The 23,010-nt window shown below is 38.7% G+C and overlaps 1 protein-coding gene across 18 annotated transcripts in view; it reads right to left on the minus strand.

Annotated features, from left to right (window-relative positions):
• CCDC138 (coiled-coil domain containing 138) overlaps positions 1 to 23,010 on the minus strand; it is an 82,735-nt gene that overhangs the window by 51,218 nt on the left and 8,507 nt on the right. For 10 of the 18 annotated variants that reach the window (XR_013526381.1, XM_078348906.1, XM_078348904.1 and 7 more), the window contains 5 exons: positions 16,768 to 16,926; positions 12,353 to 12,472; positions 9,017 to 9,094; positions 3,306 to 3,392; positions 1,924 to 2,031 (listed from right to left, as the gene is read on the minus strand). Coding sequence is in view for 16 of the 18 variants with exons in the window: in XM_078348906.1 (XP_078205032.1) it covers positions 1,924 to 2,031; positions 3,306 to 3,392; positions 9,017 to 9,094; positions 12,353 to 12,472; positions 16,768 to 16,926 (552 nt within the window). In the remaining 2 variants the exon portion in view is untranslated. Of the gene's footprint in view, positions 1 to 1,923; positions 2,032 to 3,115; positions 3,175 to 3,305; positions 3,393 to 9,016; positions 9,095 to 11,933; positions 12,004 to 12,352; positions 12,473 to 15,659; positions 15,776 to 16,767; positions 16,927 to 23,010 lie in introns of those variants that run through there. The other 8 variants (XR_013526382.1, XM_002757483.6, XM_035271855.3 and 5 more) reach the window with 6 other exon arrangements.

A 23,010-nucleotide genomic window follows, 5' to 3' on the forward strand; every position in this document is an offset into this window, starting at 1 on the left:
CAAAATACATTTCTCATTTAATTCAGTATTTTTCTTAATAAGATACCACTATACATAGCCAACTTAAGCAGGGAACTATGTTAAATGTAGTTTTTTAAAACTCTGCAGGACAGCACAGTGGCTCACACCTATAATCCCAGCACTTTGTGAGGCCGAGGTGGGCGGATCACCTGTGGTCAGGAGTTTGTGACTAGCTTGGGCAACATGGTGAAACCACATCTCTACTAAAAATACAAAAATTAGCCAGGTGTGGTGGCAGGTGCCTGTAATCCCAGCTATTCAGGAAGCTGAAGCAGGAGAATTGCTTGAACCCAGGAGGCGCAGGTTGCACTGAGCCAAGATTGTGCCACTTCACTCCAGCCTGGGCAACAAGAGCAAGACTCCATCTCAAAAAAAAGAAAAAAAAATCTGTAAAGACAGACTAGGTGTGGTAGACACACTAGGTGTGCCTCTGAGAGGCTGAGGCAGGAGGACTGCCAGACATTTAATATCAGCCTGGGCGACACAGCAAGACCGTGTCTCTACAAAAAAAAAAAAGTTAGCTCAGTGTAATGTTGTATGCCTACAGTCTAGCTACTTCGGAGGCTGAGGTGGGAGGATCATGTGAACCCAGGAATTCAAGGCTGCAGTGAGCTATGATCAAGCCACTGCATTCCAGCCTGGGTGGCAGAGGCAGATCCTGTATCTAAAAAACAAAACAGGCAGGGCTTGGTGGCTCATGTCTGTAATCCCAGCACTTTGGGAGGGGGAGTTTTGATATTTTGATAAATTTTCTAGTTCTTTATAAATTGAGAAAATTGGAGTAAACTGAAGTTCCTGAATATAAAATCTTTACCTTTTCAATTTACTCCAATTTTCTCAATTTACAAAGAACTAGAAAATTTATCAAAATATCAAAATGATCAAAGCCCATAAGATACTACTACACATCCACTTGAAGGGTCAAAATAGACAAAATTGAAAACACGAAATGTTGACAAGGCTGTGGAGGAACCAAAAGTTTGATATACTATTAATAGGAATATGAAAAAGTACCACCAATTTGGAAAACTGTCAGTTTGTTAAAAACATACATCTACCTTTATCTACCTTATGACTCAGGAATTGTAGTTCTGGTATACCCAAAAGAAATAAAAACATATTCCATAAAAACCCTATACATCAATATTCATAACAGCTTTAATCACTGCAGACAAAAACTAGAAAAAGCCCAGATGTTTATCAACAGAAGAATGAACAAACTCTGATACGGTCATACTATTGAGCAATAGTAAGGAACCAAGTATTGATACACTCATAATTATGCTGAGAAAAAACCTTACACAAACAAGTACACACTAAACAATTCCCCTGACAAAATGTCTCAAACAGGCAAAACTAACTTATGATAATGCAAATCAGATCAACGGTTTCCGGCAGAAAAGAATGACTAGAAAAGGGCACTACAGAACTTTCTAAGATAGTGGAAATATTCTATATTTGGTTGTAGGCAACATGAAATATTTACCAGAATTAATCAAACTTTACACTAAAGGATTTGTGCATTATGTTACCATATATAATTTATACCTCAAATTTTAAAAATTCTTAGAAAAACAAAGATACATGGAAATTCACTCAGGGATGGATTGCAATCTTGACTGAAATACAATAGCAAATGCTTCTGGAGTGTCAAAACATATTAAGCAATAAAGCCACTAATGGTGGGTCAATGACTGTACCTGAAACACTGCTGTAATGGAATTTGTTTATGCAAATGAAAGTATATTTTAAACATTCTTGAGGTATTTCCCAGTTAAAAAATTATTATAGTGAATCCTTTCCAGAGCAAACATTCCAAAAAGAAAAAAATCAGAGAAAAGATTAAAGCATCAGATAAATCTTCCTGGTTTCCCATTGGAGAAATTTTCAATCACATCATACCTTGTAAGTTTTTGAAACTGGTGCTTTTTCTTGTTTTAAACTTTTCATTTCATGAACAGCATGGGGACTTGCTTTTAATCTCTGTGTTGTCATAAACTCATGCTTCCTCTGCAATAGCACATATGCATGAATTAAAGAACAATTGTATCAAAATGAGTAAACTCAAAGGCAATCATTTAAAAACATGTTTGTGAGGGAAGATCCAAGATGGCGGTTTAGGAACAGCTCAGGATTGCAGCTCCCAGTGAAAGCACAGAGGGTGAGTGGACGCCACATTTCCAGAGAGATCTTTATTGCCCACAGACCAGGAGATTCCCAGGCGGAGGAGCCCACGGGTCACCAGCGTGGCTATTTTGGCTGGCATGGCTATTTTGCCAGCGTCCTGGCGTGGCAGTTCTCCATACAAAATACACTGGTCTGGTTGCCCTTTTAAGCTGGCGATTGGAGCTCCAGGAAGGCAGTTGCCCATTGATCTGATTAAACAGGGGACAGAAATAGGGAGCCAGGCCAGGAGATTCCCGGGCAGCACCGTTGGCACAGTGGGTGGCCACACAGGAAATCACACAGATCCCAGCACCTTTTCAGCAGGCGACTGGAACACCTGGGAGAGAGTCAACCGTTCAACTTAAAAAAAAAAAAAAAAGCCCTGAGGTAGGGAGCCAGGTGATCAGGCTCAGTGGGTCCCACCCCAATACACACACAAAAAATAGTAATTGGAAACGCCCTGGGTTGAGAGTTTCACAGCAACCACAGCTGAACCTGGGACAGTGCAGCTCTGTAGAGGAGGGGCGTCCACCATTACCAAGGCACTCCATCCCTACGGACATAGTCCACCATTGCTAAGGCAGCCCGCCGTTGCCAAGGCAACCCGCCATTACCGAGGCAACCCGCCACTACAGAGAGAGTCCGCCATTACAGAGGTGGGCCACCATTGCTGAGGCAGTGCTAACCACACCGATATAAACAGGACTGCAGAAAAGTTCACACGGCAGCAGGGCGGAGCCCACAGCAGCTCAGCAAAGGCTCTGCAGGCAGACAGTGACTAGGCTGCCTCCTTGCTGGGCAGGGCAGCCCTGAAAAAAAAGGCAGCAGAACAACGGAAACTCATAAATAAAGCCCTAACTCCCTGGGAAAGAGCACCTGGGGGAAAAAAAGGGGTTTATGAGTTCTGCTGCAGCAGACTTAAACATACCTGCCCAGCAGTTCTGAACAACGAAGCTCACAGCTCAGCACCTGAACTCCTATAAAGGGCAGACTGTCTCCTCAAGCAGATCCCTGACCCCTGTATATCCAAAGAGTCACCTCATAAAGGACTGTTCAGACTGACATTTGGTGGGCATCATTCTGGGACAAAGATAGCAGAAAAAGAAACTGGTACCAACCCTTACTGTTCTGTAGCTGCTGCAGGTGATCCCCAGGCAAGCAGAGCCTGGAGTGGACTTCAGCAGTCCTACAGCAGACGGGCCAGACTGTTAGAAGGAAAAATAAGAAACAGAAATAACTTCATCATCAACTGGACGTCCACTCAGAGACTCAATCTGAAAATCAGCAACTACAAAGACGAGAGGTGGATAAATCCACAAAGATGGGAAGAAACCAGCGCAAAAAGGACAAAGACACCTGAAACCAGAACACCTCTCCTCCTACAAGAGATCACAACTCCTCACCAGGAAGGGAACAAGGCTGGATGGAGAATGAGTGTGATGAAATGACAGAAGCAGACTTCAGAAGGTGGGTAATGAGAAACTTCTGTGAGGTAAAAGAACATGTTCTAACCCAATGCAAAGAAACTAAGAACCTTGAAAAAAGATTTGACAAATGCTAATGAGAATGGACAACTTAGAGAGGAATATAAGTGAACTAATGGAGCTGAAAAACACAACACGAGAACTTTGCGAAGCATGCACAAGTCTCAACAGCCGAATTGACCAAGCAGAAGAAAGGATATCAGAGGTCGAGGATAAACTCAATGAAATAAAACCAGAAGGCAAGATTAGAGAAAGAAGCGTAAAAAGGAATCAACAAAGTCTCGAAGAAATATGGGACTATGTGAAAAGACCTACTCTACGTTTGACAGGTGTACCTGAATGTGACAAAGAGAATGAATCCAAGCTGGAAAATACTCTTCAGGATATTATCCAGGAAAACTTCCCCAACCTAGCAAGGCAGGCCAATATTCAAGTCCAGGAAATACAGAGAACACCACAAAGATATTCCTCAAGAAGAGCAACCCCAAAGCACATAATCATCAGATTCACCAGGGTTGAAATGAAGGAGAAAATGCTAAGGGCAGCCAGAGAGAAAGGTCAGGTCACCCACAAATGGAAACCCATCAGACTCACAGCAGATCTCTCAGCAGAAACCCTACAAGCCAGAAGAGAGTGGGGGCTGATATTCAACATCCTTAAAGAAAAGAACTTTCAACCCAGAATTTCATATCCAGCCAAACTGAACTTCATAAGTGAAGGAAAAATAAAATCCTTTGTGAACAAGCAAGTACTCAGAGATTTTGTCACCACTAGGCCTGCTTTACAAGAGCTCCTGAAAGAGGCAGTACACATAGAAAGGAACAACCAATACCAGCCACTCCAAAAACATACCAAATGGTAAAGAGCATCAACACAAGAAGAATCTGCATCAACTAACGGGCAAAACAGCCAGCTAGCATCAAAATGGCAGGATCAAATTCACACATAACAATATTAACCCTAAATGTAAATGGACTAAATGCCCCAATAAAAAGACACAGACTGGCAAACTGGCTAAAAAGCCAAAACCCATCCGTGTGCTGTATCCAGGAAACCCATCTCACTTGCAAGGATACACAAAGGGTCAAAATAAAGAGATGAAGCAAGGCTTACCAAGCAAATGGAGAGCAAAAAAAAGCAGGAGTTGCAATTCTCGTCACTGATAAAATAGACTTTAAAGCAGCAAAGATCAAAAGAGACAAAGAAGGACATTACATAATGGTAAAAGGATCGATGCAACAAGAAGAGCTAACGATCCTAAATATAAACGCACCCAATACAGGAGCACCCAGATACATAAGGCAAGTTCTTAATGACTTACAAAGAGACTTAAACTCCCACACAATAATAGTAGGAGACTTTAACACCCCATTGTCAATATTAGATCAACCAGACAGAAAATTAACAAGGATATCCAGGACTTGATCTCAGACTTGGAACAAGCAAATATAATAGACATTTACAGAACTCTCCAACCCAAATCCACAGAATATATATATTCTTCTTAGCACCACATCACACCTACTCTAAAACTGACCACATAATTGGAAGTAATTCACTCCGCAGCAAATGCAAAAGAAAAGAAATCATAACAAACAGTCTCTCAGACCACAGTGCAATCAAGTTAGAACTCAGAATTCAGAAACTAACTCAGAACCACACAGCTTCATGGAAGCTGAACACCTGACTCTTGAATGCTGACTGATTAAACAATGAAATGAAGGCAGAAATAAAGATGTTCTTCAAAACCAACAAGAACGAAGACACAACATACCAGAATCTCTGGGACACATTTAAAGCAGTCTCTAGAGGAAAATATATAGCAATAAGTGCCCACATGAGAAGCAAAGAGAGATCCAAAATTGACACCCTATTGTCAAAATTGAAAGAGCTAGAGGAGCAATAATAAAAATACTCAAAACTGGCCGGGTGCGGTGGCTCAAGCCTGTAATCCCAGCACTTTGGGAGGCTGAGGCGGGTGGATCACGAGGTCAACAGATCGAGACCATCCTGGTCAACATGCTGAAACCCCGTCTCTACTAAAAATACAAAAAATTAGCTGGGCATGGTGGTGCGTGCCTGTAATCCCAGCTACTCAGGAGGCTGAGGCAGGAGAATTGCCTGAACCCAGGAGGCCGAGGCTGTGGTGAGCTGAGATCGCGCCATTGCACTCCAGCCTGGGTAACAAGAGCAAAACTCCATTTCAAAAAAAAAAAAACTCAAAACCAAGCAGAAGACAAGAAATAACCAGGATCAGAGCAGAACTGAAGGAGATAGAGACACAAAAAGCCCTTCAAAAAATCAATAAATCCAGGAGCTGGTTTTTTGAAAAGATCAATGAAACAGACCACCAGCCTGATTAATAAAAAAGAAAAGAGAGAATAACCTAATAGATGCAATAAAAAAACGATAAAGGGGATATCACCACAGACTCCACAGAAATTCAAACCATCACCAGAGATTATTACAAACAACTCTAGCACATGAACTAGTAAACCTGGAAGAAACGGATAAATTTCTGGACACTTGCCTCCTCCCAAGACTAAACCAGGAAGAAGTCAAAACCCTGAATAGACCAATAACAAGATCTGAAGTTGAGGCAGCAATTAAGAGCCTACCACACAAAAAAAGCCCAGGTCCAGATGGGTTCACAGCTGAATTCTACCAGACACACAAAGGGGAGCTGGTACCATTCCTTCTGAAACTATTCCAAATAATCCAAAAGGAGGGAATCCTTCCCAAATCATTTTATGAGACCAACATCATCCTGATACCAAAACCCGGCAGAGACTCAACAAGAAAAAAAAACTTCAGACCAATATCCATGATGAACATAGACGCAAAAATCTTCAATAAAATACTGGCAAGCTGATTGCAACAGCACATCAAAAAGCTTATTCACCATGATCAAGTAGGACTCATCCTGGGGATGCAAGGCTGGTTCAACATACGCAAGTCTATAAACTTAATTCACCACATAAACAGAACCAAAGACAAAAACCACATGATTATCTCAATTGATGCAGAGAAGGCATTTGACAAAATTCAACAGCCCTTTATGCTAAAAACCCTCAATAAACTCTGTATTGATGGAACGTATCTCAAAATAATAAAAGCTATTTACGACAAACCAATAGCCAATATCATACTGAATGGGCAAAAACTGGAAGCATTCCCTTTGAAACCTGGCACTAGACAAGGATGTCCTCTCTCACCACTCCTACTCAATATAGTACTGGAAGTTCTAGCCAGAGCAATCAGGCAAGAAAAAGAAATAAAGGGTATTCAAATAGGAAAGGAGGAAGTCAAATTGTCTCTATTTGCAGATGATAGGATTGTATATCTAGAAGATCCCATTGTCTCAGCCCAAAATCTCCTGAAGCTGATAAGCAACTTCAGCAAAGTCTCAGGATACAAAATCAATGTGCAAAAATCACAAGCATTCCTATACACCAGTAACAGACTTAAAGAGAGCCAAATCAAGAATGAACTGCCATTCACAATTGCTACAAAGAGAATAAAATACCTAGAAATACAACTAACAAGGAATGTAAAGGACCTCTTCAAGGAGAACTACAAACCACTGCTCAACGAAATCAGAGAGGACACAAATAGATGGGGAAACATTCCATGTTCATGGTTAGGAAGAATCAGTATCGTGAAAATGGCTATACTGCCCAAAGTAATTCATAGATTCAACACTATCCCCATCAAGCTACCAATTACCTTCTTCGCAGAACTGGAAAAAAACACCTTAAACTTCATATGGAACCAAAAGAGAGCCTGCATAGCCAAGTCAATTCTAAGCAAAAAGAACACAGTGGGAGGCATCACACTACTGGACTTCAAACTATACTACAAGGCTACAGTAATGAAAACAGCATGGTACTGGTACCTAAACAGAGATATAGACCAATGGAACAGAACAGAGGCCTTGAAGGCAACACAATATATCTACAACCATCCGATCTCTGACAAACCTGACAAAAACAAGCAATGGGGAAAGGATTCCCTGTTTAATAAATGGCGTTGAGAAAACTGGCTAGCTATGTGCAGGAAGCAGAAATTGGACCCCTTCCTGACACCTTACACTAAAATGAACTCCAGATGGTTTAAAGACTTAAACGTTAGACCCAACACCATAAAAACCCTAGAAGAAAATCTAGGCAAAACCATTCAGGACATAGGAGTAGGCAAGGACTTCATGACCAAAATACCAAAAGCACTGGCAACAAAAGACAAAACAGACAAATGGGACCTAATCAAACTCCACAGCTTCTGCATGGCAAAAGAAATAGTCATTAGAGTGAATCAGCAACCAACAGAATGGGGAAAAATTTTTGCAGTTTACCCATCTGACAAAGGGCTGATATCCAGAATTTACAAAGAACTAAAACAGATTTACAAGAACAAAACAAACAAGACCATTCAAAAGTGGGCAAAGGATAGGAACAGACACTTTACAGAAGAAGACATACATGAGGCCAACAAGCATGAAAAAATGCTCATCATTGCTGTTCATTAGAGAAATGCAAATCAAAACTACATTGAGATACCATCTCATGCCAGTTAGAATGACGATCATTAAAAAATCTGGAGACAACAGATGCTGGAGGGGATATGGAAAAATAGAAACACTTTTACACTGCTGGTGGGAGTGTAAATTAGTTCAACCATTGTGGAAGACAGTGTGGCGATTCCTCAAGGACCTAGAAATAGAAATTTTATTTGACCCAGCAATCCCATTACTGGGTATATATCCAAAGGACTATAAATCGTTCTACTATAAGGACACATGCACACAAATGTTCACTGCAGCACTGTTTACAATAGCAAAGACCTGGAACCAACCCAAATGCCCATCGATGATAGACTGGACTAGAAAAATGTGGCACATATACACCATAGACTATTATGCAGCCATCAAAAATGATGAGTTTGTGTCCTTCGTAGGGACATGGATGAACTTGGAGACCATCATTCTCAGCAAACTGACACAAGAACAGAAAATGAAATACCGCATGTTCTCATTCACAGGTGGGTGTTGAACAATGAAAACACATGGACACAGGGAGGGGAGCACTACACACTGGGGCTGTTGGGGGGAATAGGGGAGAGACAGCGGGGGATGGGGAGTTGGGGAGAGATAGCATGGGAAGAAATGCCAGATATAGGTGAAGGGGAGGAAAGCAGCAAATCACACTGCCACGTATGTACCTATGCAACTATCTTGCATGTTCTTCACATGTACCCCAAAACCTAAAATGCAATTAAAAAAAAGAAAAAATAAATAAAAATAAAAATAAAAATATACTTGTGTCTCTAGAGAAGAACAGGCAACTTACCTGTAAATTATCTAAACGAGCTTGAACTCTTTTAGCCTGAATCTCCATCTTCCTGTTTTCTTCACTTGCTTCATTTAACTAAAGGGTGGAAAACGTTCAATATTTCAATATAAACCTATAACTGGTTTTGTACTAAGGGTTTCTCAATCTACTATCTAATCTGGTTGATACTGCCAACCAATGTAACAAATAGAGATAGCATTCATGATTAAATTAGATCACAACTAAAGTCACCATTTTTCCCTAAAATATTAATGGTTTCTAAGATAATTTACTTCATTTTATGAAAAATGTGCAAGACTCCACATCTTAAAAACATATACATATATTTTATAAAATGTTTTTATTAAGTAAAATTGCTATTTGAACTATAACATATATAAAGAAAACTGTAAAATCTTAAGTATGCAATAGAATGAGTATGCAACAGAATACTGGGATCGTATTACTGGGATTATGTGTGTCTATGTGTCTGTGTATATACTTATATGTATATATATGGAAGAACTGAGATCTTTACAATATTGAGTCTTCCCTTCCATGAACATGTCTTCAATTTATTCAGGTCTTATTTTCTTTTAATAATGTTTTGTAGTTTTCAGGAGAGATGTCTTACACATCTCTCTTTAGATTTATTCCTGGGTATCCAATGATTTTTTAATGAAATTACTTATGGTACCTTACAATCAAATTTGTGATCTATATACACCATGAATAGAATACTATGTGGCCATAAAAAAGAATGAAATCATGTCTTTTGCAGCAACATGGATGGAGCTGGAGGTTATTAACCCTAAGTGAAAGAACTTAGAAACGGAAAATTAAATATTCTATGTTGTCACTTATAAGTCAAAGATAAATAATACACATGAACATAAAGACGGAAATAACAGATACTGGGGACTCCAAAAGGGAAGGGAGGAGGGAGAGGGGTTGAAAATTAACCTACTAGGTACAATGTTCACTATTTGAGTGAAGAGTACACTTTAGAAGCCCAGACCTCACTGTCACACAATATATCCATGTAACAAAGCTGCACATGTACTCTCTGAATCTAAAATAATTTTCCTAAAGAATGAAAAGTGGCTTTTCAAAAAAATAAACCACTAAGTCATGAGCTAGACCTGCTAAATTCCAATATCTGGATCACTTCCAAGTATGCTTATATTCTCTGGGGGGTTTTTTCTTCATTTTTAATTATGCAATTCTGTCTTTTGATATGATTATTAATTTTGTATAGCATGAAAGACATATTTTCCTCTGCTAGGCATTTAAACTGATGAGTAAGCACCTTAATCTGATCAGGAACTGAGCTTAATTAAGGCCAGGTTTCAGTCTGAGACAGTTCTGTCTCCCTCTAATTCATCCACTCCCAAGGCACAACCCTGCTCCTTTCAACTGAGATCCTGGGGTATACACTAGGACTCTCTCTCCATGATGAGTCTTGAACATTAATCCTTGCCTCCTCAGCTTGGCAAGACTTAATGAGAAATGCTTTTAAGTTATTAGAAAAATGTATATCCAGTGTTAGCATAAATTACTGTGTAAGTCAGTCACAGAAATAATATACCTTTTTCTTCAGCAGTTTCAAAGTATATGTCTTCATCTAGCCAGAAGTTGGCTAAATGTGCCTATTGCTTGTTTTATAAATACAGTCATTTTGGAACACAGACATACTCATTCACTTATTGCCAATGGCTGTTTTTGCACTATGATGGCAAAGCTGGGTCAGTGAAAGAGAGACCATATGGCCTACAAAGCCCAAAATATTTATTACCTAATCCTTAATGGAAAAAGTGTGCTGACCTCTGATCTATTCTTAACAAAGAAATCATAAAAAAAAGCATTCTGCCATCCCAGTTACTTGGGAGCCTAAGGCAGGAGAATCGCTTAACCTGGGAGGTGGAGGTTGTCATGAGCTGAGATCACACCATTGCACTCCAACCTGTGCAACAAGAGTGAAACTCCATCTAACAACAACAACAAAAAGCATTCTGCCAAATGTTTTCAGTTTGTACATATTAGTTCATAAATCCAATTATCAAGAGGTCCAAATATTTAGTAATCCACATATCCAACCCAATTACCACATACTCATGCAACCATTTACAAAAATTATTAAAGATAACAGAAACCTAAGAGATAGGTATCTAGGGCAACAGTGTACGTACGCTAGGAATTTTTAAAACCCTTCTCACAAGAGAGTGGTTGAATTATACTGTCATGAGAAAAAGTGATCTCTCCAGGAATAAGGCGGGATTCCAAACAGACAACAGGCCATCAAATTCATAGTCCAATAGTAAGAGGCCATAAATGAATTGAGGAAAGCCAAAGTATTAGATCAAGTGAGAAACAGGGTACCTATGTATCACTTCCGAAGAGGAGGATCACAACAAGTAGAGATTAAAGGGAAATAAAGGCAGAAACAGAAAAGGACAGACAGCTTGAAAAGGAACTCTAGGAGAGTCTGAGGCTCAAGTTACATTTTAGAATTCATAAAGATTCCCAGTCCAATGCTTTCATTTTCAAAGTAACTGAATTTCTGCTCCAAAATCTACTCCCCATGCAATCTAATACAAACATAGTCATTCTCCTGTCCCTCTTTACTATACTCCTTCACTTTCACATTTTTCAGCTAAAAACTGGCAGAAGAAAGAACAAAAATAGACATAACTCACAAAAATATTTATGTTATGCAACTTTGGTATTGTATATTAATCCAAAATACAATACTTATATAAACAATTATACTGCAATGTGATACCAGTTTATAACCACAAGAACACAAGCAATGTGAAGGCCTGAGTCTAACACAGTGCCTAAGATACAGTAGATACTCGAAAATAAATGAATGTTAAATAAGCTATGATATGTAACAGTAGTTAAAATAATAAGTATAAAAGCCAGAGATCAGTACCTAAAAATGTAATTAGTTCTCAGGTTATAAGGTTTTTTCTTTTGCTTGTCTTTTTTCCTTTTGCTTGTCAGCTGGTTGCCAGAACAAATAAAGATAAGAAACCAAAGAGCTTAAGAATATTTTATTTACATTTGGAAGTATTTTAAAATAAAGGTAACAAATGTAATCTAAATTTTCTCTAGCTGAAATATGTTCTTAGGCTGACTTTAATTTGTTATATATAAATTGTTATATAACAAATATAAATGTGCTATATATGTAACATATATAAACATGTCATAAATATAACATGAATATAATGTAATATATGTTATAAACATATGTAAATATATTTTTAATGTAACAAATATATAAATTTTTTAAATATATAACAATTCTTAGAATGTCTTATATCCAGTACATATTAAAACAGGTCTTACCTGTTTTTTTAAGGTATCATTCAATTCTTTCAATGCATCAAAAGAGGACCTCAGTCTCTTAGTTTCTCTATTCTTTTCCTTAAGAACTTCGGTTAAGTGTTCAACTTCTGCATCATGTTGCTAGGGGGAAAAAAAACACTCTGACCTAAAACTTATAAGGCTTGTATATCACTGACACTGTGAACCATGAATTAATTACAAAGAACTCCTTCAATCACAAAAACTTTAATCACTGAATTTAAGACTAGTGTGGCAAATAATTTATAAAAACCATGCAGTCTACCAAAATAACAACAAAACGTCAGAAGCATTTACAACATACTTATTAAAACATATTAGCATTTACAAAGTAGCAGTCTATTTTCTCCTTCTGCTCAGAAAAACCCACTCACACAAACTCATGGAATATTTTGTTTGACATCATGGAATAATAATACAATGAAGAATTTCTGACACTTTTCAAGAGATGAGTAAACTATTTACGGCTCTATAAAGTGTATCATTTACATTATCCTTGAGAAGTAAATCTTTTATAAAACCAACTGATTTCCTATCCTTGTGAAGTGGATAAAATTTCTGATGCCAGCTTTTCATCTCAAAACATTCTAAATACATAATAAAATTTGAGCCCCAAACTATTTGACTCTTCTTAATCAGTTTTGCAAATAATTCAAATAAACTTCCCCTCTAATTACATTTAAAGGGAATAGCATGTTTTAGATTTAAAATGCGATTACTTATAGTTTCACATTTCAGTCTCAACTTACTCATAAAAATTTTAAAACAAGTCTCTATAGGAAATAAAAAAATTGAATTAATTTCCTTCTTCCAACTAATGATATAGATACAAGGAAAATAAGATAATTATCTTTATACTTAACAAAAATAGTAGACACACAAATCTAAAGAGAGAGAATCAAGAACAAGACTGAAACGAAGAGATGAGAGAATCTAAGCATTCTTTAGCCCTGTGAAAAAAATCCAATATTCTAAAGAGTTAATCTTTGAATTATTTTATTACTATATTAAATAATTCCTTAAATAACTTAGGATACAGCCACAAATACAGTTATTTTTAAAACAAATATTTTCATTGTCCAACTTTTTCCTTATCTAAAAGATATTTAAAACATAGGCATTCCATTTCCAGCACAGCAGGATAAGCTGAATATACTCTTCTGCCACTGAATACAGCTAAAAGCCCTAAATAAAACACAAAACAACTACCTGACAACTGTGAAAAGAAAAAAGGGGAGGACATTGCTGGGAGAGAAAACTTGGAGAAGCAACCCTCAAGGGTAAAGCTTCCTCATTCTTTTTTTTTTTTTGAGACGGAGTTTCACTCTCGTTACCCAGGCTGGAGTGCAATGGCGCAATCTCGGCTCACCGCAACCTCCGCCTCCTGGGTTCAGGCAATTCTCCTGCCTCAGCCTCCTGAGTAGCTGGGATTACAGGCACACGCCACCATGCCCAGCTAATTTTTTATATTTTTAGTAGAGACGGGGTTTCACCATGTTGACCAGGTTGGTCTCGATCTCTCAACCTCATGATCCACCCACCTCGGCCTCCCAAAGTCCTGGGATTACAGGCTTGAGCCACCACGCCCGGCTGCTTCCTCATTCTTGTTTTTCGTCTTCTCTCAACACTTTGCCCCAGGGTGGGTCCCAGACATGGAGAAGCAGAACAAAAACTTCAACTAGCTGGGCACAGTGGTGCACATCTACAGTCCCAGCCACTCAGGAGGCTGAGGGAGGAAGATGACTTGAGGGTATAGTGAGCTATGATGACGTCGGTGTCCATTGCACTCCAGCCTGGGCAGCCCAGCAAGACTCCATCTCTAAAATTTTTTAAATAATTTTTCTTTTAATTTCACTAAAGCTCTAAAAAGATTTCACTAAAGACTAAAAGAAAACCAGTCTTCCTGGCAGGAAAATCAGAAAGAAGGAACCACAGGATAGACAAAAAGCAGTAGAGCCAATGCTTGGAGAATGGAGCTCAGTTTTAAAATACCTAAGTCCTGGCTAACACTTCAATGCCTCTTTACCTGCACAAAAAAGACACAGACCAGCACAGCAAAAGCTTTGAGAAATGTATTAGGATTTTAAACTGTTACCCAAGTTTCACACTAACCTTTAAGAGGCACAGGCACAATACAACTCCACAGCAACACTGCAAAGGCTTTGAAAGCTTAACTGAGATGAGAACCAATGACCAGAGGAGGTGAGAAAAAAACTGAGACCTGGCCAGGCAAGGTGGCTCCGCCTGTGATTCCAGCACTTTGGGAGGCCAAGACAGGTGGACTATCTGAGGTAAGGAGTTCAAGACCAGCCTGACCAACATGGTGAAACTCTGTCTCTATTAAAAACACAAAAATTAGCCGAGCATGGTGGTAGGCACCTATAATCCCACCTACTCGGGAGGCTGAGGCAGAAGAATTGCTTGAAGCCAGGAAGCGGAGATTGCAGTGAGCTGAGATTGCACCACTGCACTCCAGCCTGGGTGACAAAGCGAGACCATCTGAAAAAACAAAACAAAACAAAAAACTGAGGCCTAAATCTAATTGGGCTGAATGCTTTAAAATCAACAACATTCTCCAGAGGGCAGCAGTAGAACCCAAAACCTAAACATGATAACCAGGAGGTCTTGAATATACCATAAAAATCACTGAACATAAAAAGAACCAAAGACAGTAACCCTCAAAAGAAAAGATAATTAACAGATCCCAATCTTGAGATGATACAGATGGATGTTTTAAACTATGCTCCATGAGGTAAAAGTAAATATACATAAATGTAAACACAAAGACAGAAATGCTTATGAGAAAAACAAACAAATTTTTAAAAGAACTTGAAATTTTAGAATTTTTAAATATCAGAAATGAAAATTTTACTAGATGGGCTCAATAACAACATGAAGATTAAAAACGAAATAATGAACTTTAAGATGAATCCAGAAACTATCTGAAGAATACCAAGAAAATAATGGGAAAAAAGGAACAGAGCCTCAGAAATCAGTGGGCAAAGAGCACAGGGAGTCACTGGAGATCCAGGAAGAAAGAAGAAAGAAAGTGGAAAAAATATTGGTGAAATATTGGCTGAAGAGTCCCCAAATTTGTCAAAATACAGAAATTTCCAAACTTAAGAAGCTCAGGGGCCGGGTGCGGTGGCTCAAGCCTGTAATCCCAGCACTTTGGGAGGCCGAGGCGGTTGGTTCACGAGGTTAAGAGATCGAGACCATCCTAGTCAACATGGTGAAACCCCGTCTCTACTAAAAATACAAAAAATTAGCTGGGCATGGTGGCACATACCTGTAATCCCAGCTACTCGGGAAGCTGAGGCAGGAGAATTGCCTGAACCCAGGAGGCGGAGGTTGCGGTGAGCCGAGATTGCGCCATTGCACTCCAACCTGGGTAACGAGCGAAACTCCGTCTCAAAAAAAAAAAAAAAAAAGCTCAGTTAACCACAGAATAAACTGAAAGAAAAGTATGTCAAGAAATACTGTAAATAAAATGCTGCTGAAAACCAAAGATAAAGAAAAAAATCATAAAATGATGCTATTAACATGACATTCTGGAAAAGACAGATGTACCAGGACAGAAAATAGGTCAGTGGTTGCCAAGCACTGAGGCTGGAGGAAAGGGAAAGCTACAAGAAAAGCATAAGGGAACTGGCTTTATCTTGACAATGGTTGTGATTATAAAACTATGCATTTTTCAAAACTCACAGAAATGTACAACAGGCATTGAATTTTACTCCAGGTAAGTTCTACATACAGTAATGTACGTCTTGATATGAATGAAGCAAGGTAGATTATACCACCTATATAATATCCTTGCCAAAAATATTTTATCTGCATATTATAATTAGGAAGCAATCAGGCAAATCTACAATGTGAAATATAAGGCTGCTGGCCTGAATTCTTCAAAGAAAAATCTCACAAAAAAAACAAAAATGGTGAGGTTGAGTGCTCTAGATTCAAAGAAACCAAAAAAATATAAAACCAAATATAATGCATGAATCTTGTCTAGTTCCTTGATCAATCAAACAAACAAAACCCAAAAAACAATAAAAGATATGCTGAAGACCAACTGAGAAAGCATATAGACTATAAATAAGTTATTTAGTTAGCATTAATTTCCTCATATGCTAATGGTCTGGAGAATGTCTTTATTCTTAGGAGATACATACTGAGGTATTTAGGGACAGAGTCATGATTTTTACGAACTGCTTTCAAACAGTTCAGAAAAAAAGAACATGTGTGCATGCATACGTGTGTGTGTGTGTGTGTGTGTGTGTGTCTATGTGTGGGTGTGGAAAGGAGGAGGAAGGAGAAATAAGCAAATGTGGCAAAATATTAATAACTAGTGAATAGAAGAAAAAAATATACCACTCTAAAATCAAAAGCTATATAGTTACCTCTTTTATAATTTGAAATCTTGTTATAACTTCTTCTTCGACACCTTTAATTTTACTCAAGGCATTTTCATGTCTGAAAAGCAGTTGTTCTCTTTCAAGTAAAAAATGTTCTCGCTTTTGAAGTTCCTCAGCAAATTTCTGTTGTGCTGCAGTTTCACACTGTATCAAAATGCCAGATTGTAAAGCTCTTAAAAAGTCACAAATTTCTGCAAATTATATTCCTGTTGGCTGACACTGTGGTTTAACCAAGTGGTTTTCAGGAATATGGGAGTAACTAAGGACAACCCGGATTACAGTATCTAGACTAATACACCAAGTAAACTTGTATAGAAATTCTATCTTGATATAAAAGGATGTGATACTAATAAGAGTCCACTGTGATGATGCAAGAGAATTTGGGGTCCAAAATGGATCAATGTGGGAATTTACTCAGGGTGGTGGCAAAAATATTAAGAAAAAAATAGTAGAGAAAGTTATAGAACATAGTCTCAAACCCTTTTGGAAGGCCTAAGTGTTTTTTCATAGTTTCCATGGAAGTTTCAGCTGAAAGCAGCCTAAACCCCTTTACATTTACTTAATAAGAAAAGCAAAGAGCTAAGGTATATGGGGAAGTTTATCTGAATAATTTGTTTATTCATGTGGGCTTAAAACTAACCTTTGAGGCCGATGGCCCTCTCGGTGGGAGGTTGACCAGGGTTATTACCCACTAATGGTGTTTGCTTTGGGCATCAGAACCTGTCCTTTAATCTTCTCACTCTAGTCGGGTTGACTCAAGCCTTTGTCAATTAAACTTTACTAAATAAATGCGAGTCTCACTGGCTGGTGGGGCTGGTGGCTACTATCTCTTTACGGTACTCTCCAGGGAGTCTGTAAAAACCCACAGACCCTCAGCCGGACTGGTAAAACATAATATCTGTGTGTCAGTGTACTTTATTCATCTATCGCTGAGTCCTACAAACCCCCACAGGTAGTGACCCCAATAGATCCGTACTACACAGGTTTAGTTCCCAATCCCGCTTCAATTCCATGCTCTGCTTCCACAACATACTCTACTATTTTTCCTATATCCTCCACTCCCTCACCTTGTTTGTCACCTTGGGCTGAAAGACCAAGGCCTGGATAAGCACTGAACACCTTTCCTGGCCCTGTGCTACTCAGCTCAGCACCAGTGGGGGTAAAAAAAATCATACACTCTGAAAAGTGGCCCCTTTGTGAATTCATGGTCTCAGTCCTGTACTAGATTCTTAATGTAATCCAAAAATCTTTTTATATGTTCACAGCCAGCACTCCAATCCTCATTCCAAAGTGTCTATTTTGAGCCTTCCCCATTTTATTAATTTGGAATACATCATGTCCTATATGCCACTCTCAGTAAATAGTCTGGTCTCTAAATTCACAGAAAAAACAGAAAACAGGAAAAGAAAACATCAATCTCTTGGTCATAAAATACATATACTTATGCTTCTCCATTCCTCTCATTAAAAAGGCAGTTTCAGGATCACACTGCCTTAAGCCATCCTGTGAAGACTGCTAATTATCCCTTTTTTTTTTTTGAGACAGAATCTCACTCTGTCCCCCAGGCTGGAGCGCCATGGTGCAATCTCAGCTCACTGCAACCTCCCCACCTCCCAGGTTCAAGAGATTCTCCTGCCTCAGCCTCTTGAGTAGCTGGGATTACAGGCATGTGCCACCAGGCCCACCTAATTTTTTTGTATTTTTAGTAGAGACAGGGTTTCACCATGTTAGTCAGGATGGTCTCAATCTCCTGACTTCATGATCTGCCCACCTTGGCCTCCAAAAGTGTTGGAATTACAGGCATGAGCCACCACACCTGGCCCCCTCTATTATTTTCAATCTCTCCCAACTCATCTGAACTAAAATCTTTCTTGGCCCCACACACTCACCTCTTCTCCTTTACAACCATCTACATTTGCTGAGGTCTCTTATTTCAGAATCATTCATCAACTCACTTAAGACTGGCTTCAGTCCACGTTCCTCTATTGAAACGACTTACCTATTACTAAATCTAAAGGTCACTTTTCAGTCCTTATTTTGAGTCTCTCAACAGCATTTTATACTATGGTCCCTACAACTTAAAATACTCTCCTTCATTGGTTTCCATGACACCATTTTTCTAGTTGCCACTGCTATCACTAGCCATGGCTTCTGAGGCTTCTTTGCAGGCTCTGCTTCTACTACTGTCATTTAATTTGTCATTTAATTACTAATATTCCTCAGGATTTGGGCTTGAGCCATTTTCCCCTCATTACTTATACTCATATATGTGTGTGTGTGTGTGTGTGTAAATATATGTATATTTTAAGTTCTGAGATACATGTGCAGAATGTGCAAGTTTGTTACATAGGTATACATGCGCTGTGATGGTTTGCTGCACCCATCAACCTGTCATCTACATTAGGTATTTCTCCTAATGCTATCCCTCCTTAACCCTCCACCACCAATAGGCCCCAGTGTGTGATGCTCCCCTCCCTGTGTCCATGTGTTCTCACTGTTCAATTCCCAGTTATGAGTGAGAACATGCAGTGCTCTGTTTTCTGTTGTCATGTTAGTTTTCTAAGAATGATGGTTTCCCACTTCATCCATGTTCCTGAAAAGGACATGAACTCAACCTTTTTTTATGGCTGCAGAATATTCCATTGTGTATATGTGCCACATTTTCTTTATGCAGTCTATCATTTATGGGCATTTGGGCTGGTTCCCAGTCTTTGCTATTGTGAACAATGCCACAATAAACATATGTATGCATGTGTCTTTACAGTAGAATGATTTATAATCATTTGGATATATACCCAGTAATGAGATTGCTGGGTCAAATGGTATTTCTGGTTCTAGATCCTTGAGGAATCACCACTATGTCCTCCACAATGGTTGAACTAATTTACACTCCCACCAACAGTGTAAAAGAGTTCCTATTTCTCCACATCCTCTCCAGCATCTGTTGTTCCCTGACTTTTTAATGATCGCCTTTCTAACTGGTGAGACAGTACCTCACTGTGGTTTAATTTGCATTTCTCTAATGACCAGTGATAATGAGCTTTTTTTCATGTTTTTTGGCTGCATAAATGTCTTCTTTTGAGAAAAGTCTGTTCATATCCTTTGCCTACTTTTTGATGCGGTTGTTTTTTTCTTGTATATTTGCTTAAGTTCTGTGTAGATTCCGGATATTAGCCCTTTGTCAAATGGATAGATTCCAAAAACTTTCTCCCATTCTGTAGGTTGCCTGTTCACTCTGATGATAGTTACTTTTGCTGTGCAGAAGCTCCTTAGTTTAGGTCCCATTTGCCACTTTTGGTTTTTTGTTGCCATTGCATTTGGTGTTTTAGTCACGCAGTCTTTGCCCATGCCTATGTCCTGAATGGTATTGCCTAGGTCTATCACAGATCAGATGGTTGTAGATGTGTGGTATTATTTCCGAGGCCTCTGTTCTGCTCCATTGGTCTGTATGTTTTGGTACCAGTACCATGCTGTTTTGGTTACTGTAGCCTTCTAGTATAGTTTGAAGTCAGGTAGTGTGATGCCGCCAGCTTTGTTCTTTTTGCTTAGGATTGTCTTGGCTATAAAGGCTCTTTTTTTGGTTCCATATGAAATTTAAAATAGTTTTTTCTAATTCTGTGAAGAAAGTCAATGGTAACTTGATGGGGATAACATTGAATCTATAAATTACTTTGGGAAGTATGGTCACTTCCACAATATTGATTCTACCTAACCATGAGCATGCAATGTTTTTCCATCTTTGTGTGTCCTCTCTTATTTCCTTGAGCAGTGGTTTGTAGTTCTCCTTGAAGAGGACCTTCACATCCCTTGTAAGTTCTATTCCTAAGTATTATATTGTTTGTAGCAACTGTGAATGGGGGTTCACTCATGATTTGGCTCTCTGTTTTTCTTTTATTGGTATATAGAAATGCTTGTGATTATTCCACAGTGATTTTTGTATTCTGAGACTTAGCTGAAGTTACTTATCAGCTTAAGATGATTTTGGGTTGAGACGATGATGAAGTTTTCTAAATATACAATCATGCCATCTGCAAACAGAAATAAGTGGACTTCCTCTTTTCCTATTTGAATACTTTTTATTTATTTCTCTTGCCTGATTGCCCTGGCCAGAACTTCCAACACTATGTTGAATAGGAGTGGTGAGAGAGGGCATCCTTATCTTGTGCCAGTTTCAAAGGGAATGCTTCCAGTTTTTGCTCATTGAGTTATTTGCTGTGGGTTTGTCAAAAATAGCTCTTATTATTTTTAGATAGGTTCCATCAATACCTAGTTTATTGAGAGTTTTTAGCATGAAGTAGTGTTGAATTTTTATGGTCTTTTCTGCATCTACTAAGATAATCGTGGTTTTGTCATTGTTTATGTGATGGATTACGTTTATTGATTTGCATATGTTGAACCAGCCTTCCATCCCAGGGATGAAGCCGACTTGATCATGATGGATAAGCTTTTTGGTGTGCTGCCAGATTCAGTTTGCCAGTGGTTTATTGACGATTTTCACATCAATGTTGATCAGGGAGACTGGTCTGAAATTTTCTTTTTAGTTGTATCTCTGTCAGGTTTGGTATCAGGATGATGTTGGCCTCATAAAATGAGTTAGGGAGGAGTCCCTCTTTTTGTATCGTTTGGAACAGTTTCAGAAGAAATGGTACCAGCTCCTTTTTGTACTCTGGTAGAATTCAGCTGTGAATCTGTCTGGTCCCGGGCTTTTTTTGGCTGGCAGGCTATTAATCACTGCCTCAATTTCAGAACTTGTTATTGGTCTACTCAGGGATTTGACGTCTTCCTGATTTAGTCTTGGGAGGGTGTTATGTGTCCAGGAATTTATCCGTTTCTTCTAGATTTTCTGGTTTATTTGCGTAGAGGTGTTTATAGTATTCTCTGATGGTAGTTTGTATTTCGGTGGGATCAGCAGTGACATTCCCTTTATCATTTTTTATTGTGTCTATTTGATTCTTCTCTTTTTCCTTCTTCATCAGTTTGGCTAGCAGTCTATTTTGTTGATCTTTTAAAAAAAATTAGCTCCTGGATTCACTGATTTTTTTTTTTTTTTTGGAAGGGTCTTTCATGTCTCTATCTCCTTCAGTCCTGCTCTGATCTTAGGTTTTTCTTGTCTTTGCTAGCTTTTGAATTTGTTTGCTCTTGCTTCTCTAGTTCTTTTCATTGTGATATTACAGTGTCAATTTTAAATCTTTTCTACTTTCTCTTGTGGGCATTTAGTGCTATAAATTTCCCTCTAAACACTATTTTGGCTGTGTCCCAGAGATTCTGGTATGTTGTGTCTTTATTCTCATTGGTTTCAAATAACTTATTTATTTTTTACTTAATTTCATTATTTACCCACTAGTCATTCAGGAGCAGGTTGCTCCAGTTACCATGTAGTTGTGCAATTTGGGGTGAGTTTCTTAATTCTGAGTTCTAATTTGAGTGCACTGTAGTCTGAAAGACTGTTTGTTATTATTTCTGTTCTTTTACATCTGCTGAGGAGTGTTTTACTTCCAATTATATAGTCAATTTTAGAGTAAGTGCAATGTGGTACTGAGAAGAATGTATATTCTATCAATTTTGGGTGGAGAATTCTGTAGATGTCTATTAGGTCTCCTTGGTCCAGAGCTGAGGTCAAGTCCTCAATATCCTTGTTAATTTTTTGTCTTGTTGATCTGTTTAATATTGATAGTAGGGTGGTAAAGTCTCCCACTATTATTGTGTGGGAGTGTAAGTCTCTTTGTAGGTCTCTAAGAACTTGCTCTTTGAATCTAGGTGCTCCTGTACCGGGTGCATATATATTTAGGATAGTTAGCCCTTCTTATTGCATTGATCCCTTCACTATTATGTAATATCCTTCTTTGCCTCTTTTCATCATTGTTGGTTTTATCAGAGACTAGGATTGCAACCCCTGCAAATGGCCACCCAGTTTTGTGCTTGAAATCTAGGGCCCTGGTGGTGTAGATACCGGAGAGAATCTCCTGGTCTGCAAGTTGCAAAGACTGTGGGAAAAGTGAAATATCTGGGCCAGAATGTACTGTTCATCAGAGCACAGTCCCTCAGGGCTTCCCTTGGCTAGGAAAGGGAGTTCCTCAACCCCCTGCACTTCCCAGGTGAGGCAGTGGCCCACCCTGCTTCTGTTTGCCCTCAGTGTGCTGCACCCACTATCTAACCAGTCCCAATGAGAAGAGTCAGTTACCTCAGTTGGAAATGCAGAAATCACCTGTCTTCTGCATTGATCTCACT

Source organism: Callithrix jacchus, chromosome 14 (genome assembly GCF_049354715.1).
Source record: "Callithrix jacchus isolate 240 chromosome 14, calJac240_pri, whole genome shotgun sequence".
Taxonomy (NCBI): Eukaryota; Metazoa; Chordata; class Mammalia; order Primates; family Cebidae; genus Callithrix; species Callithrix jacchus.